Source organism: Epinephelus lanceolatus, chromosome 2, assembly GCF_041903045.1.
Source record: "Epinephelus lanceolatus isolate andai-2023 chromosome 2, ASM4190304v1, whole genome shotgun sequence".
In the NCBI taxonomy this organism is placed as follows: domain Eukaryota; kingdom Metazoa; phylum Chordata; class Actinopteri; order Perciformes; family Serranidae; genus Epinephelus; species Epinephelus lanceolatus.
In genome coordinates this window covers 20,512,823-20,529,330 of record NC_135735.1, presented here as the reverse complement: position 1 = coordinate 20,529,330, position 16,508 = coordinate 20,512,823, and the positions used below count along the sequence as shown (strand labels likewise).

General features: G+C 40.6%; 2 protein-coding genes across 2 annotated transcripts; both read left to right on the top strand.

Moving 5' to 3' along the window:
- Window positions 1–131: 131 nt before the first annotated feature.
- On the top strand, window positions 132–3,151 carry cklf (chemokine like factor). Its single transcript, XM_033631861.2, has 4 exons — window positions 132–291; window positions 1,095–1,250; window positions 1,347–1,442; window positions 2,804–3,151. The coding sequence occupies exons 1-4, from the start codon at window positions 205–207 to the stop codon at window positions 2,918–2,920; spliced, it is 456 nt and encodes a 151-aa protein (XP_033487752.1). The 5' UTR covers window positions 132–204; the 3' UTR covers window positions 2,921–3,151.
- Window positions 3,152–3,212: 61 nt separating this feature from the next.
- Window positions 3,213–15,165, top strand: LOC117248074 (CKLF-like MARVEL transmembrane domain-containing protein 3). Its single transcript, XM_033612852.2, has 5 exons — window positions 3,213–3,543; window positions 9,107–9,262; window positions 9,401–9,496; window positions 9,619–9,739; window positions 13,189–15,165. The coding sequence occupies exons 1-5, from the start codon at window positions 3,427–3,429 to the stop codon at window positions 13,215–13,217; spliced, it is 519 nt and encodes a 172-aa protein (XP_033468743.1). The 5' UTR covers window positions 3,213–3,426; the 3' UTR covers window positions 13,218–15,165.
- Window positions 15,166–16,508: the final 1,343 nt, after the last annotated feature.

Genomic DNA, 16,508 nt, shown 5'->3' with positions numbered 1-16,508 from the left:
CTGTCTTTTCCTGTAAAAGTCAGAGCACATACTGAGCAGAGTAGGTCTGCTTTAGCTTCTTCAGTGAATGTGTCACACGGCTGCTGGTGTAAAAATATTGCGCATAATCGTAGCAACGCTCATTTCCTATAAAGCTGAAAGGAAATTGCATGTTTCAGGAAACAGACAGAGTGAGCAGTCTTCTGCAAGTCAACTTGCACCATCATGTCAGAGGACCAGAGTAAAACAGCCATGGAGGTGGACACTGCTTTTATCAAGTCCAAAAGGGGGATCCTAAAAGTGGCAGAGATGGTGAGACATTTCACACATCATCAAAAGTTTGAAGGTTTTTTCAATTTGGGCCAGATGCGTTGTGACATCTCAGACGTGTCAAGTATAAATCAGAAAGGGGAACAGATACTGTACGTAAGGCAGGGATGAAGAAAGGGCACAAAATTCCTTAACCAGAACTAGTTTGTTTATAGCAGTGACCCAGATTGATGCACCGAGAGCATTTTTAGAGGCTGAAGGAGCAAGTGGATCAGTTGTGTGTATAAAAATATGTGATGTGGAAATATTAGCGGAGACTTAGTTCCTCTTTTTCTGCATAAACTGAGATGTGCAACATGTTTGAAAGAAGGCAGTGAGTGAAACAGAAGAAGTGATGGTGCTGGGCTTCTGCTTCCTTTGTCCCCTTGTCCTTTAAAGCCTTAAATGAGAAGCTAACTGTAGCCTAGCCATACAATGTGTATATGCGGGTATGCATATGTATGTAAGTATGGCATATTTATTTATTTGTTTTTACATAACTTGCATGGCCATTTTCACAGGCATCCCTTGAACTCTAACCTCAAGATATCTGAATGAAAATGGGTTGCACCAGTCTCCTCTTTATGTCAATCGAATGCAGTTTTGGGCAAAAACAATGCAGCATGTTGCATGCAGTACAGATAGCTCATTTTCACCTATTGTATTGGAATATTTTTTGCATACAGGGGTCCCTGAACACTCTTGGAAGTGCATGCGATTACAATTCAATCATTTGTCCATATTTAAATCCCTAAGGATATTTTGTATTACTGCAGTAACCATCTCTGTGTTTGCTGTGTCTCTAGGTGACTCTGCTTGTGGCGTTTGTGTGTTTCGCTGTAGCATCCACACCAAAATACATCGCAGCCACAGTGTTGGAGTTTCTGATCACTGCACTTCTGGTGTTGCTGTACATCTTCAAACTCAACAAGAGGCTGACTTTCTTCTTTTGGCCTCTTATAGTGGGTGGTGTTTTCTTTTTACAGCACATGCACATCTTAGTCCACAGTACATGTTGCATTTTTAATGTTCTTGGTTTTTTTTTTTCTTCTCCTCAGGATGTTTTAAATTCAGTGTTTGCAGCCGTCTACTTTATCATCTTGAGCCTGTTGGCTGTGAGTACGTACACTGTCACAGGCACACTGGTTGGAGGGGTGAGGAATATTTCTTTCTAATCTATATGGGGAGAGTGGGGTCGGAGGGACAAGGGGGTGGTTAGTAGCAAGTTAGAAAGCAACTATGCCTATGGCATTCACAATGCTCATACTCAGCCACACTTTCTTCAGTTTCAACCTCAAAGTGGAGACCCTCTGAGTGTTCCTCGCATTTTATTCACAGTTGTGAAATGTTTGTGTGAGCAAGTAAAATTGTAAATAGAAGGTGTTCAATTGTCCTAGAGAGGCAGAATTCTGGGAAAATGCACTCCTTGTACATTTTACAAAACTGACCTTTGGCTGAGCCCCGCCCCTTTGTGATAGTCGGAGTAAGCATGGAGCCCACACTGTAACTAACTGCACTTCCTGAAGAAATATTATCGAATTTTTGGAAAAATGAAACAGTGATTCCAGAGAGAAGCAGACAGAGGGGTCTACAGTCTGTGTGTGAAAGACATATCCAGGATGTCAAACTGACTCAGCAGCAACAACAGGTTAAAAAGACAAAGATAGTTAGAAGCTAAAGCCGAACTATAGGCTACAGATCACAGTGTAAAAGTGAACCACCACATCACTGCTGATCGCCACAGAAGACAATGAATATAAAGGGAAACTTTGCCGATATTGAACCAGCTGTGTGGCATCACAGTGTGTGCAGATGAACGGAGTTTGGCTTCGCCCCCGTGCCACTGCCAGCACCTGGACCACGATCTTTAGAAGAAGTTAAACAACATTCATCTGCACATACTAAGATGACACACAGCTGGTTCAATATCAGTAAAGTTCCCCTGCTTCCCTTCACTGGTTCCTGTACAGCAGGGTCGGTCTTTTTTTCACTGTTATAATCATTAAAAAGCAAAAGCAGCATGTGTATACATTCAGTAGGCTATATCTTCAGTAGCTAGCTAACGTTAGCTAACCCTACACTTTTCAGGGTTTGATTTTGGTTTTGGAACAGGGAAGAAACATATATCTTTTTCCAACCTCTCCAGGTAACAAGTATCATTAATACACGACGTGCCCCAGACACAACATTTAGCTCCAAATCCACAAAACCAGCCTGAAAATGAAGGATATCATTATGACTGGCCAGTCTGTGTCCAAAGGTGGGACTTAGCAAAGGGTCAATTGTGAATTTCACATTTGGGTTGGACTCTAAAAAAACTTAAGTTAGTATTATTACTGTTCAAGCAGTCTGTGAGTAATAGGAGGTTATTTAATGTCAATGCAAAACTGTCCCAACTGGCCCCACTCTCCCCTATTTGCAATATCAGTTCTGTGTTACATGATTTTGTTTTCCCCTGTTCCCCTAGATGTCTTGACATGATGCATTCATTTTGAAATCTGCTCTTTATTTGCAGATATTCGGGTTGATATCAGCTGTGGTCCTGTGTGTGGACAGCTACTTGCTTTTCAGGAACATCACATTAAACAGGCCAAGAAGTGAAACCCAGAATCAAAAAACAACAACAAATTAATAATAAATCAATTAGTAAATGAGCACATTGTACTATGTGAGCATTAAGATCAAGAAGTCTTCTACCATTAATTTATTTCTCTTGAGTATATTCTAAGACTGTATTGTACAATATAATCCAAAGTTTTTCAGCATATTTAAGATTTCAGCTGTATTTTGTGCGTATTTGTAAAATTGACATGAATCTGATGGAAATGACAAACATCAATAAAGTTTTATTTTAGCCTTGTGACATCATGAGTTGGATGTTTCCACTGAGTGGCTGAGGACTGTGTTGTATGCAGCTGGGGGGCATCGCATTTCACATCTGGAGAAAGCAGATGTTGTGCTTTTTGGGAGCTGGCGCTGCGTTTCCGCGCTGTCATTGTTTCCGTTTCCACCTCCGAGAAGCCTCACGCCTCCACATTATCTTTTTTGTTTTGCCTTGAACCCGCTGTGTGACGTGGTAGTTTGGGGCTATCTGAAGTTTGAGGAGTGGTTGTAGCTTTTTTTTTTCCTTCTCCAACCATGGGGGACATCGAGGCTCCCAACTCGAATCGGCCGCGCCAGAATGTCCTGCTCTCCATTCTCCCGAGCAAAGAGTTCGCCTCCTCCAGAAAAGGAATGCTGCTCATTGCTGAAGTGGTAAGAAATGACCAGAGGGATCTCTTCTGAAACAAATGAAACTCTTACCGTGCTATTGTTTTACCAAAATGCGCACTAAAGTCAAAGCGCGCTGCGTTTTGGATACTTTTATCTGCTGTTTTCTTACAGTTATGGCAGCTGTGGCAGTGTGCTGCTCTTGTGCACAATCAGAAATAACTTTAAGAGACTTTATAACTGTCATTTTGAATATGGGTCAGTCAGTTTCCGTCACAAGGTTTCCATTAGTAAAGGGAGGAGCAGTGAGGAGTTGTAGCAGCTATGAGGTAAACTTCTGGGAGCTGGAATAAACATTTAGACTGGATAATGAAGACACTGCAGGAAGGCTGACCATCCTGTTCACGGCACAGAGACTATAACGGTCTATCAGTGTGTTGTGCCAGTTTGTATGGTTCATATTCCGTTTAATCAGCTTATGCAAGTTCATAGAGGAGAAGGTATTTTTCATTGACTGTTCAAGTGAATTTCAACAGAGCAGGAACTGAAAGACTGTAGGCTGTGTGTGTGTGTGTGTGTGTGTGTGTGCATGTGTGTGTGATGGTGTTGGTGGTGAAGGGTTATGGGAAGGGTCTGTAAACCTCTTATATTTGTGTCATGTGAGCGAGCAGTCATCTTCCTCACAGTCACATCCTTCACTCTGCTGCCATAACATATAGCCTGGAGCACAGTCCTCACTGTGTGTGTGTGAATGCAGAGGAGACACAGCCCCTTGCACTCCCACACATGCTCACACACACACAGACACACACATTACAGTCTCTTTGCTGCTACTCAACAATGTGACTGCGATCTTTACCCCTCTAGGCTAAAATGCTTCTAAACCCAAAAGCCCATCAGTCTCTACTGACAGTACGCAGCAGAAGCGTGTGCTGCTGTTTGCATGTAGGTGAGAGTGCACACTGGTTTGAACTTGAAGTGGTATGACTCGCTTAAGGACTTTTGTGATATAGTGTGCAGTGTGTCAGACCCAACCCCTGCAAAAATCTGACATTATATTAAGCTTCAAAGAACGGACATGAATGTGGCTGTTATTTAGGTCATGATCTACTAACTAAGTTGATCAAATGAGCTGTGTCACACATGTCTGTCTTACCACTTCTGCACGTTACGTACAGGGAAGCCCTGCATATATGGGTGTGTGTGTGGTAAGTGAGGTTGCACATGATTTCATGTATCATAATTTATGGTTTGTGTGGTTTAACTTTCCTTTGCCATCTGAAGGATCATCTTACATGCACAATTATTAAAAACTATTGTAATATCTTGCCATACAAATTTTGTTTTTCTAGCTCTACCGTAACATAATGTAGGTGAATGAAATTGGATTTGTGGTGCTCACATCATTGAGAAATTGCACTGAAAAAGATTTGCACAGCAGTGTGTATTTACAGAAACAGTGTCGCTGTTACTCTGCAAGATGCACAGAATGTATCAACTTTTCTATGTATTGGATTTATATAGCGCTTTTCTGGCTACTCACAGACACTTTACAGAGAACCAGAACAGCAAACAGCAAAACAAAAGAAAAAAAAATCCATAAGATGGGGAACAATGCAGAGAGGGAGACGAAGAACACAGTTACACAACACACACATATGTGACATAGTACATCGCCTGGAAAAATCTATTGACAATATGAAAGCCAGAATGTAGCCAACGTCTCCACAGTGCTGTACATCTCAGCATTAATCCAGCAAACGAAATACCTGACACATGAACTTGATCCCACTGAAGCAGCATAGGTGTAGATTTTGGGGCGATGCAGAGGACATGCCCCCCTCATTATTTAGAGCCCTCCCCAATAAAAACATGAGGACTTTTATTGATGAAATTAAAGACATTTACACCATAAACTGATGCATAAAAAATCCTCACAATGCAGGAAAAAGTGACGCTGAACATTTCCTGGGAAGGCTCCCAAACCCCTCATTTCATATGTGTCCCTCCCCCAGGGTTGCAAAATTGAAATGACCACCCATGATGTAATACAACCCCAGATGTTAAGAGGTTAGCTTCCACAGTATAACAGTATGGTAAAGTCTCTGACAGCTGACAAATCTATAATGTCTCACATAGTTGTCATATGACCCAACCCTCACTGGAACTACTTTTTTACAGAGGAAATAGTCCCTTTGAAAACCGTTGACAGTGAAGTCTGTAGATTATCCAAAGTTCATTAAATGTTGTGTATTTTTTCAGTGCGATGACCAGAAAAAGAAGTTTCTTCATTGTAGTTGACGAAGAAATATCCCAAATCTTGGTCAAGTATCTCCCTGTTTATATATGTTTAGGTTCAAATGAGAGAATATGTGTTTGTTTGGGCTTTTTTTTAATTTGTTTTTTTGAGTGAACTAGTCCTTTAAAATGCCAATTGATGCACTGAAAACTAAAGTTTGAGTTTCCATTGTAGTTCAAAGCTGTGAAATGGTAGTAAATTGAAGTTTTGAGTGTACAGTAGGTTTAATCATGGTGTTATTACTATTTATATATTCCTGGTGTTTACTGTGTGCAACCTCCTCGCAGCAGCCGGGAAGCTTTTCTTCTTGGAATACAGTATCATGGTTGTATTGTCTTTCTGACACAGTCTTAAGCTTTACAGGCGGCGTTATATGAGCCCACAGCTCAACTGTTAGATGTGAGTAAAGTGAAAGCAGCCCGTTGCTTTTCCATTCTTGGGAGTATTAGTCAGACATAGATCCTGCTGAGCATGCATTATTATACACAGTGTGTCACACCACAGTGTATTTCTCATTAGGAGTCTCAGCCAGCAACAGGCCTGATAAGGAATGTGAAATCACAGGGTGTAAACTTAATGTGCTGCTGCTGCTGCAAAAAAAGGCGGATTCTTGTGGCGTTTGAAATATTTTCAAAATGCAAACAAGATGTTAATAAAGGGTGCATGGTGCGGTAAATGTGTGCAAAGTGTGTCTCCTCCCTAGGTGGTATAAAGTGATTGTCAGTATTCTTAGCTGAGTATGTAACGTGTTTTGGGAGTTTAAAGGCCGCATATGAACTTACAGTAAGTTTCACTACCTGCTCAGTAGACTCATCGCATACCTTTTAAGGCTGTGAAAATACGCTCTCTCCCATCTGAGCCCACTTCAACATATGGTTTGTCTTTGCCACAGAGGTTGCAAAACAAACTGATTTGGCATTTTACTAAAACTTAACCACCTACAATTGTGTCACATGAGCATTTAGTTATCATCAGTTATCAGGCAAAATGTCATAAACTCTGTATCAGACTTCTTCAGTGTGACTGAATGTGATTTCCTGCTATTTCTCTGTGTTATTTAATTGTAAATAGAAAATCTTTAGCTTTTGCACTCTAAGCCAAAAAAAACAAGATGTTTAAAGATGTCTCTGTGGGCCTGTGGGAAGCTGCGATGGGCATTTTTTACTATTGTACTATTTTTTATCTGTTTTTATTAGTTGCAGCCCCAGAGCAGTCTCAGACGCCAGACTTAAAGCAATATGAAAAAGAATTTGCCTTATTGGTGTGACATGCAGTGGTGGAATATAGGCTAACTCAAGTACTACAGAGTACGATTTTTAAGATGCTTCTACTTTACTGGAGTATTTGCATTTTATGCTACTCTACACATCTACTCCATTACATTTGGTTGGCAAATGTTTTACTTTTTTTCTTCACTACATTTATTTTGACATCTTTCGTTACTTTGCAGATTAAAAATATTCATATAAAATAAAAATTAACCAATAAAATATGATTTATTATAATAGGTTAAACGAATAGTGCACCCAAAAATGAAAATTCAGCCATTATCTACTCACCCATATGCCGTCTACTACGGACAAGCAGTATGGAGATATTTTGTGGTGTCAGTTATGTGTTTTTGGACGTTTGGAGTTGTGTTGCTACCCCCTCTCCCCTTTGATCTCTGCAAAGGATGTGAGGACTCTAAAACTTCACCTGAGCCTCCATCGGCATATGATTGAGTAGATAATGGCTGAATTTTCATTTTTGGGTGCACTATCCCTTTAAACCAGTGGTTCCCAATTGATGCTGCCACAAGGTCCAGATTTCTCCTTAGTCATTTGTTCAATTTCCACACAGTTTAATATATTCAGGGTCATACTTACGTTTTGCCATGTCAGAGCTGGTTTGCTGTCTCTGTTGAGTAGCTGTCCCATTATTCACTCACTCTACAGCAGGAAACAGCACTTCAGAATAAAAGCTCTGTGGTGAAAATGCACTGTACTTCATAATAAAGTGTATTCTTTTTACAAACTTGACACGTTGGCGAGTCACTTGCGGTGACCCATGACACACTTTTGGACCTTCACCCACCAGTTGGGAACCCCTGGGTTAAACTACCCAGCAGTTTACAAGAAATAAAATTATTACAGTGATACATTACACATTATTCTAAAATGGACCATTCTGCAAAAGAAGTACTTTCACTTTTTGATGCTACCACTTTTGTGCTTTTAGTTAAATAAGTTTTTCAGTGCATGGCCTTTACGTGTAAGAGAATATTTCTACACTGTAGTATTACTACTTTTACTTGAGTAAAAGAAATGAGTACTTCTTCCACCACTGGTAACATGCCAGATGTAAAGTACAAGGAATAAAGAGAGCCAGCTTATCCTGTGCTGTTTCACTGCAACATTGTCACCCCAACATCCCAAACGTTATTCTCCATAAGCAAACATGCATGAGAATCTATTGAAGAGCTCAGAGAGAAGTGTCTGTAGTTCACCTGTAGGTGTTATATGTCTAATTACAGACACAACTCATGGTTCCAGGACAGGATGCCGCTCTGTCGCAGCATTTTTAAGTGACAGCAGCTGCAGCGGTCGAGTTCAGTCAGGGGGAGTTCCTATAACCTCAGGCCACTGTGGGATGACTGACTGAGACAAAGACAAGATGGCCGGGCCTGTCTGAGTGTACAGTGTCTGGACTTGCTTTCGTTTGCACTGATATGATCTGTCCAGCACTTCTAATGGAGAGCATCAAACACAGGGCAGGCTCATTTACTGGCATAGTAACGACTAGCTGCGAACACACAGGGCGCGTTTTAACCTCCTCTTTCATTACAGCAGCTTTGTGTTTGTGGGTGTTTGCACGAACGTGTTTGTGTGTGAGACAGAACAAGAGGGATTCAGTGTAACACAAGTCTGTGTGAATAAACATTGTCTTTTAACAGCTGTATCTCCTTACAGGAAGTGGGCCTGAAGCTGTGATTCGCACTCAGACTTACAGCTTCGGGGCAATGTAACATTATCTTAAAGGGAGAAGATCAAAGAAGATTAAATTTCATTTTATGTATTAGATGGCATTAAAATGAAGAACTGCCTTTGGCCTCATGCAGCTCACTTAGAAACAGATAAATATGTACATACACTCATGAAAGGAGGACAGATAAGTGTCTTTTTCAGTGTCTGAGTTGTCTTCACTCATATTTCCTTCACAGGAAATACAGTTTTTAGTTTCCCTTTGCTTCAGTCTCAAGCTTTTCACTGATGTAAACATACAGTGCATGTTCAACTTATTTTTCTCTATTTTGAATTGTCTCTGTAGGCGCTGACCTTTATATCATTTGTGTGCTTTGCGGCATCCCGGGCGGCAGCCTTTGTGACGGTTCCACTGTTTGAGTTCCTGGCTGCTCTCTTCTTGTTGTTCGCTTACTCCACCAAATTCAATGAGAGGTTTAAAGGCTTCCTCTGGCCTCTTATGGTGAGAGCAAATTACAAATTAAACTGATACACATGCTACTCTACATAACAAAAAAATGTATTCCAGTGATAAAAGAAGAACACGGTCAGATAAAGTTATATTTTCCCTCTGAATCATGGTGTTTATTTTCCCTCAAAGGATTTCATGAGATGTGTGACAGCCTCCATCATCTTCTTCATCATCTCCATAATTGCAGTGTCCAAATATGCAGATGGTTCCTCTAAGGCTGCTGGGGTAAAGTCAACTTTTCAACCATCTCATCATAGCCCATCATGATTTGTGTATTACTAAGTACAACCAACACACTTTGCGTTTGTCCAACACTGCACTGATATCAAATGTCCCTCTTTTCACAGATATTTGGGTTCATTGCCACCATCGTTTTCGCTTTAGATTTTTACCACATTTTCAATGAGCTGGCCGCTTTCCTAAAGCAAGGAGGAGGGGAGTCCAATGATGAGCCATCAAGGCAGCAAGGTAATACACCAAATAAAAATCTGATACGAGGCCAAATAAGAACAGCTGTATTAAATAAAATACTGTATATGTTTTTACTTATGGACTTTATTTTTTTGAAAAAGAAATGTCTTTACATAACTTAATATGTCAGACATGAAATGGCTCAAGTTCCATATTTTGGGATGTTTGTTAACCTCAGGGAAAGGCAACCTGCAGCTCCAGAGCCACATGCTCCCTGTGGCTTTGAAAAAAAAAATGTAAATGAATAACGGTTGTTTTTTAACATTTTAATTTTCATTTATCATCGTTATAAACCTTAAGAAATTCTTACATTCTCCAACTGTAAAAATGTGCAGCCTATACACCAAGTAAGAAAGATGTTTTAACATTTCATCAACTAAAATGTGCATCATACATTTATGGCCTGGCACCTTTTCCTCTAAATTTTGCTAAACCTCAACAGCAGTAGCTCGTCTTGAGTATCCCTACCTAGGCTAGCTATGCCAAATCCAAAAAACAGGAAAAGTCTTGGAGGAAAATAAAGTATTAAATAGGGTGTGGACGGGTTTTTTTTTGTTTGTTTTGTTTTTAAGACCAGTGCTACAAAGTTAAAGTACCGAATAATCATAAAGAGAGGAGGAGCCACCTTGTGTTAAAACACATTAATAAATGCTCATTGAGACTTGATAATAATGTTGATAGGCCAATATAGACTTAATAGGCTGCGTTACCTTCAGATAAAGCTCAAATATGTTGTGCTAAATGTTGGTGTAGCAATTAGCACTGTCCACCGCCCAGCTGGACAACCCGTTCCCATTCCCAGATTGTCGGTAGGTAGGTAGGTAGGTAGGTACTTTATTAATCCCGAAGGAAACTGCATTTTCAGCTGCTCAGACATAAACATAAAAACACAAATCACACACACAGTGCATAAAAAACAGAATAAAGTGCTAGAATAAATAGTAATAAAAATAGGATAAAAATAGCATGACAGTGAGATGTGCAAATATGCAAATGTACAAATCCCCCCTGCAACTCATCTCCCTCCCCTCTCCAGTGTTGTGTTGAACAGTCTAATGGCTCTGGGCAGGAAGGACCTCCGCAGCCTGTCTGTGGAGCAGTTCAGTGAGAGCAGCCTCCCACTGAATGAGCTCCTCTGCCCCATCGTCAGTTTATGCAGTGGGTGGCAGCTATTGTCAATGATGGAGAGCAGTTTGGAAATAGTTCTCCTGTCTGCCACCGACACCACAGACTCCTGCTCTGCACCGATGACAGAGGTGGCCTTCTTGATGAGTTTGTCCAGCCTCTGTGTGTCCTTCTGTTTGGTGCTGCCTCCCCAACACACCGCCCCATAGAAGAGGGCGCTCAATACCACAGACTGGTAGAACATCTGCAGCATTCTCCTGCAGACATTAAAGGACGCCAGTCTCCTCAGGAAATACAGCCTGCTCTGCACCTTCTTGTAGACATGATCAGTGCTACCCAGCTTGTCATCCACCTGCAGCACCATGTACCTGTAGGAGGCAACCACCTCAATCTCCTCGCTGCTGATGTTAACAGGCAGAAGAGATGGGCGGCACCTCCTCAAGTCCAATACCATCTCCTTTTTCATGGTGGTGTTGAGCTGCAGGTGGTTCAGGTGACTCCAGGTGGTGAAATCCTTGACAAGGGACCTGTACTCTCCCTCATCCCCCCCTCTAATACACCCGACGATGGCAATGTCATCAGAGAACTTCTGTACAGTCCCCTGTGGCGCCCCCGTGCTGCTGGTCACTGTGTCAGATGTTATGGACCCCAACCTGACAAATTGAGGTCTGCCAGTGAGGTAATCTGTGATCCAGGACATGAGGGCTGGGTCAACCTGCATGGTGGTGAGGCTTTAACACACCCATCAGTGTCTGATAACAATGTGCAATGCACCCTTTAGCATCTGTATGAGATGCACTGGGCTTTCAACTAAACCCCTTTTGCAGAATACTAGACACTGAGAGCAACTAACGTAGTATGAAGAACAAGAAAGTCCACTAAGGGAGGTGATCAACACAGGACTTTCATCTAGGAGATCGCTGTTTGTGTCCTGTGAGAAACCAAAGTCAATGTCATTGTAATCCAAACCATGATCTTAAGCCTCAGCAGTAGCTTTGTTGACTAAACCTAGAGTAGTTTTATTTGGAAAACACACTGTACACATGTACGAGCGGATACTGACAAGTCTAAAACTGACACTAGAGGATCATTTAGAGTGTCGGCGCTGAAATCGTGGGGCCACTGACCAAGCTGCCATATTTGACGAGTTGGGAGTGAGAACTTGTTGAGCTGGATGGAGGTCTTATTAATTTAAGGAACAATACATCAATACCTCATATATAGCATTTATGTTATATAAATATATATGTATACTATATTTGTGTGTATCTGTAAAAGAATGTTGGATATATGAAAATCACCATGTCTGCTATATCTTGAGATGTATATATGTATATAGGTCAGATATGTCAGATTTTTTACATACCCATACCATACCATACAAACCCTCTGCCCCTCTCTGGAGTTAAAGGGTCAGCTCATCCAAATTACACTTACCTCAGGCAGTATGAAGCCATGCAGGTACTTTTGTTTTTGTTTGCCCAGGTTTTAAAATACAATATCTGTCTCTGATACAGAATTTCATTTGTTGTGTCCCTGATAGATAATAAACATGTTCTCATGTCTTTTGTAATTTGGTTAAACCCACCCTCTAAACTTGTTAACTTCAACATTTGATCTGCAGTTTTGTGCAATCTGAACAGATGCAAATAAAATTACTGAGGCAAACTGTGCTCACGCGACAGACCGAAATTTAGACACAAGATTGGGGTTGTACTTCAACCCCGCTCTTAGGTCTACCTTTTATTCCAAACAAAAGTGCACAAGTTACAGCAGAGACAGATGCTTAAATATTAGATAAACAACTTTTATGTACACTATGTGCCTCCTTCACTTGATATTAAGATAAAGGGGTACTTTATTTATCTCCATGGGGGAAATTAGCAGTTTGTACTGTTTCTAACTGTTCGTACATAACTGTAGCGCCAAAAAGTCTCATGGCAGGTTTGTTTTCTATTTTTAAATCATCATTTCCAGTGCTTTGAGTGCCACAAAGGAGATACTTTAACCTCCTTTACATAGCAGTGGTTACACTAGTTTCAGAGAGGGACATTTTGAGACCTCAGTGAATAAAATCGAAACTATCACCGCTTGACACCACTATGAATATGCTTTATTGTGATGTGGGCAAAACAACCCTTTGAGCAATAAGTTTAATAAAAGTTCACTTTTGTTGTTTGGTTTCATGAGAGTAGAAAATCCATTGTGTCCTCTGATTGTTTCAAAGATGGAAACATCTCCAAGTGCATGATATTATTTGATTAATTTACATACTTTGGCTTACTTATGTAACTGGTCCACACTCCTCTTTTGTTTTCCAGATGAGTTTTCAGACTCTGATTCAGACTGAGACCACGGACCACCACCACGAGATCTTCACCAGAGGACATGTTAGATCATCCAAAACAAACCTTTGCAGGAGAAACGGCCACTGCTGAGCTATCATCTGCAAACAATTGTTGGTTATTTACATACATTTATTGATCGTTGGGGGAGTTAGTCTCCTCGAGTCAAACACGTACAAAGAGGGGGAACCAGATCCTTTTCACTTTGAAACAGTTTCTTCTGTGGAGCATCCAAAGGTGGAAATGTGTTTAGTCATTTCAAAACATTCGGGTAACAAGTCTAAACTGATGTGCCACATATGTTGGTCTTTTTAAGTTGCTAATTCACTGGTCATTACAAGTAGTTTTTAGAATAATGCAAACATGCTCTGTTCTTTCTCGTGCCCAAACTCATAAGATGATAAAAAATGCCAGCCTGATACTGAAATGATGATAAAGCTGTGAAATTGTTTGGTCTCATTATAGTGAGTTCTTAGAGACTGTTTGTACGATCTGCACGTGGGAGAATGTGACTGAATCTGAAATAATGACTGATATTTACTTTTAGGCTTGTGACCCTATTTACACACACATTAAACTACAACACTAGATTCATTTTCTTAGTGAGTACTAATACTGAAGTATGTAACTGGGGCACCATCATCATCATCATTTATAAATTTACAGTATTACTATAAAGACATATGTACAGAATATAGAGGAACAGATTGGTTGCAGGTTGGCTGGTTACAACCTCTGTCCAATCGTCTAAACTCTGCAAGAGTGTATTTTTATAATTTGAGGATGTTTCTTTAAATTCAACTTTAGGGTCAGCAGTTTATGGTCCTGTGACCATGACAACCTTTTTGGGGCTGCTGTAACATTGTTTATATGTCCCAAAACCTTTTATGTTTCAGAGTTGTGATGAATCTTAGCAACCAAACCTGTTGAATTAACCCAAAGTCTGAGAGACTCTCTGCTCTTGTGTTTTAGTTTGTCTGCTGTACAACCTGTGTGTGTGAATAATAACAGTGTTGTGAATCTTTTTTTTTGTATTGAAAAGTAACTTTGCTTGCTGTGGTTGTGCATTCACTTTTTTTGGGGGCGGATGTATGTTGGATTCTTCAGTTCTTCCACTGCCACTACTGAAGACCTAGCCGCACCAGAACGCCACGGTGACTGTTGATGTAATAAACACTGCACTGCATGAGTGTTACAACAGTACTGTGAATAAAACATGGATGAAACAGTTGCTCTAATTTCCATGTGGGATTTTGACTGTTGAGAGCCATTGCCATATTTAGTGAATGTTCTCAAAGTTGCTGTTACATCCAATAATTATCCACTGTTGTACCTTTTTTACGTGAGAGCTGTATGTGCACCGGCCTTAATGATGCCATTCAATGTGTGATGTTAAATCTTTGCTGTCTTGTTAAAACCATGTATCTCCAAAACATTAACTTTTCACAAGCTCAGATAAACAGTCATGGAAACTTTGTGGTATGTTTCAAACAATCCAGTTGGGTTTGAATGTTTTTTTTATCCCAAAAGTAGAACTTTCACCCATACAGGAACATTTAAAGTGGAAAAACTTGTTGGCACTACTTCCACAAAGATGACCAGATCCCTTTTTATTTTCCTCAGAACCTACCAACCACAATTACCACAGTTGCTTTGGTTGTTTGGTTTATCATTTCCGCTACTGGAGATAGTAACTTTGTGCCACAGTGCACACTAGAATGACGGGCCCTAGGCTATCATTCATGAATTGTCTTGACACAAACAGAGACTTGACATTGGACAACATTAACGTACCTATTATCCAGCAATCCCTATTGCATATCTGACAAAAATATGAAAGAAAGTAAGAAATTAATCATTTAACTGAATGTTTTTACAGTATATTTATATATTTTATAGGTTATATAGAAAAAATGTATAATTTTTGTTTGGATAACTACTGAAAAAAGAAAACCTTGAGGCAGATGGGTTTGCCTTTTTGAGGAACTATATAGCAAATGGCACCATTTTTAAATTAATATTATTCTTTTTTTTTAATTTATTAATCTTTGAACACAGGTATATATCCATGGTGGCAATCTGTATCACTTGCAAGGGCCCCATCTCTAAAAGGGCCCCTCCACCCCAGAGGTCCCAGTGCAATCGAACTGCCTACAATGCCCATGTTGTGCTTTTAATCGAGTCTTCATTTTCCCGGGAGATCATACTCAATGGCAGACAGAATTACATAGTAAAAGCGAAGCCTCTAGGGAACCAATCTAAATGCCAATATTGCCAACGCTGTAGCCATTACATTGCGCAATCAACATTTACTTCATAACTAGAGACTGTCTTACAATGTGATCACTTCAGCTGCAATACAGCGATCCGCAAATTAAAATGAATGTGGGCCAGGGGCATAAAGTTGAGGGCCAATGGTCCCTTCTCTACTTACTACCCCTGCTTCTGATCCTGTTGCTCAGACAGCATCTATCTTCAAACGTGGCCTTCATTGTGATCTCAACTAAACACCTGTAAAGTTGTGTGACTGCATTTTGCATAGTTGTGATGCTATCACCATGACAAAGACATACAGAACTAGGTAACCAAAATGACCCGGCCCAGAATCGACCTGAACTCAGCATGCCAGATGAAATTAGCCAGGTCGGGTCCGGTTGCCCAACTCGGCTGAGACTTGGCATTAATGATGCCCCAGAATGGGACCAGATCAGTTCGCCTGATTCTGACTGCTGACACCGCCATCACTGGGCCATTATCAGAAATGACCTGGCCCAGCATCGGCCCAAACTCAGCATGGCGGATGCAATTAGCCAGGCTGCATCCTGTTGCCTGACTCGGCTGAGACTCAGTATGAATGACGCCCCAGAATCGGGCTAAATCAGCTGGCCCGATTCCAGCTGCTGACACTGCCATCACTGAGGACAGACATATAAACACCTGGGAAAATACTCACAACCACTTCTGTGGTAGTTCATGCTACAAAAGGTGCCACCAGGACCACATTTTGCCATTAAGACACACACACAGACCCACAAAATTAAAAATAATACCAGCCATCACAATGTTCTTGCAGCAGGTAATGACAAGTTAAAGCAAAAAACTTTCCATTTCCACTTTAATCCTTCAGGCTATCACTTAATCTGGAGATACATGGTTTTCATTGGACAGCAACAAAACTCAACCATACCCCTTTGCTGTGAATACACAATTTAAAAATAATATCAAAATCAAGACAAACACATCACCGTTTTGTGAATGAGGTCCCTTGAAGTTTTTTTTACTGGTTTGCCCTTCTG

Coding starts and splice junctions, on each gene's coding strand:
- cklf (XM_033631861.2), top strand. CDS start 205: ATGTCAGAGGACCAGAGTAAAACAGCCATGGAGGTGGACACTGCTTTT. Junction 292..1,094: donor TCCTAAAAGTGGCAGAGATG/GTGAGACATTTC, acceptor CTGTGTCTCTAG/GTGACTCTGCTTGTGGCGTT. Junction 1,251..1,346: donor TCTTCTTTTGGCCTCTTATA/GTGGGTGGTGTT, acceptor TCTTCTCCTCAG/GATGTTTTAAATTCAGTGTT.
- LOC117248074 (XM_033612852.2), top strand. CDS start 3,427: ATGGGGGACATCGAGGCTCCCAACTCGAATCGGCCGCGCCAGAATGTC. Junction 3,544..9,106: donor TGCTGCTCATTGCTGAAGTG/GTAAGAAATGAC, acceptor TTGTCTCTGTAG/GCGCTGACCTTTATATCATT. Junction 9,497..9,618: donor GTTCCTCTAAGGCTGCTGGG/GTAAAGTCAACT, acceptor CTCTTTTCACAG/ATATTTGGGTTCATTGCCAC.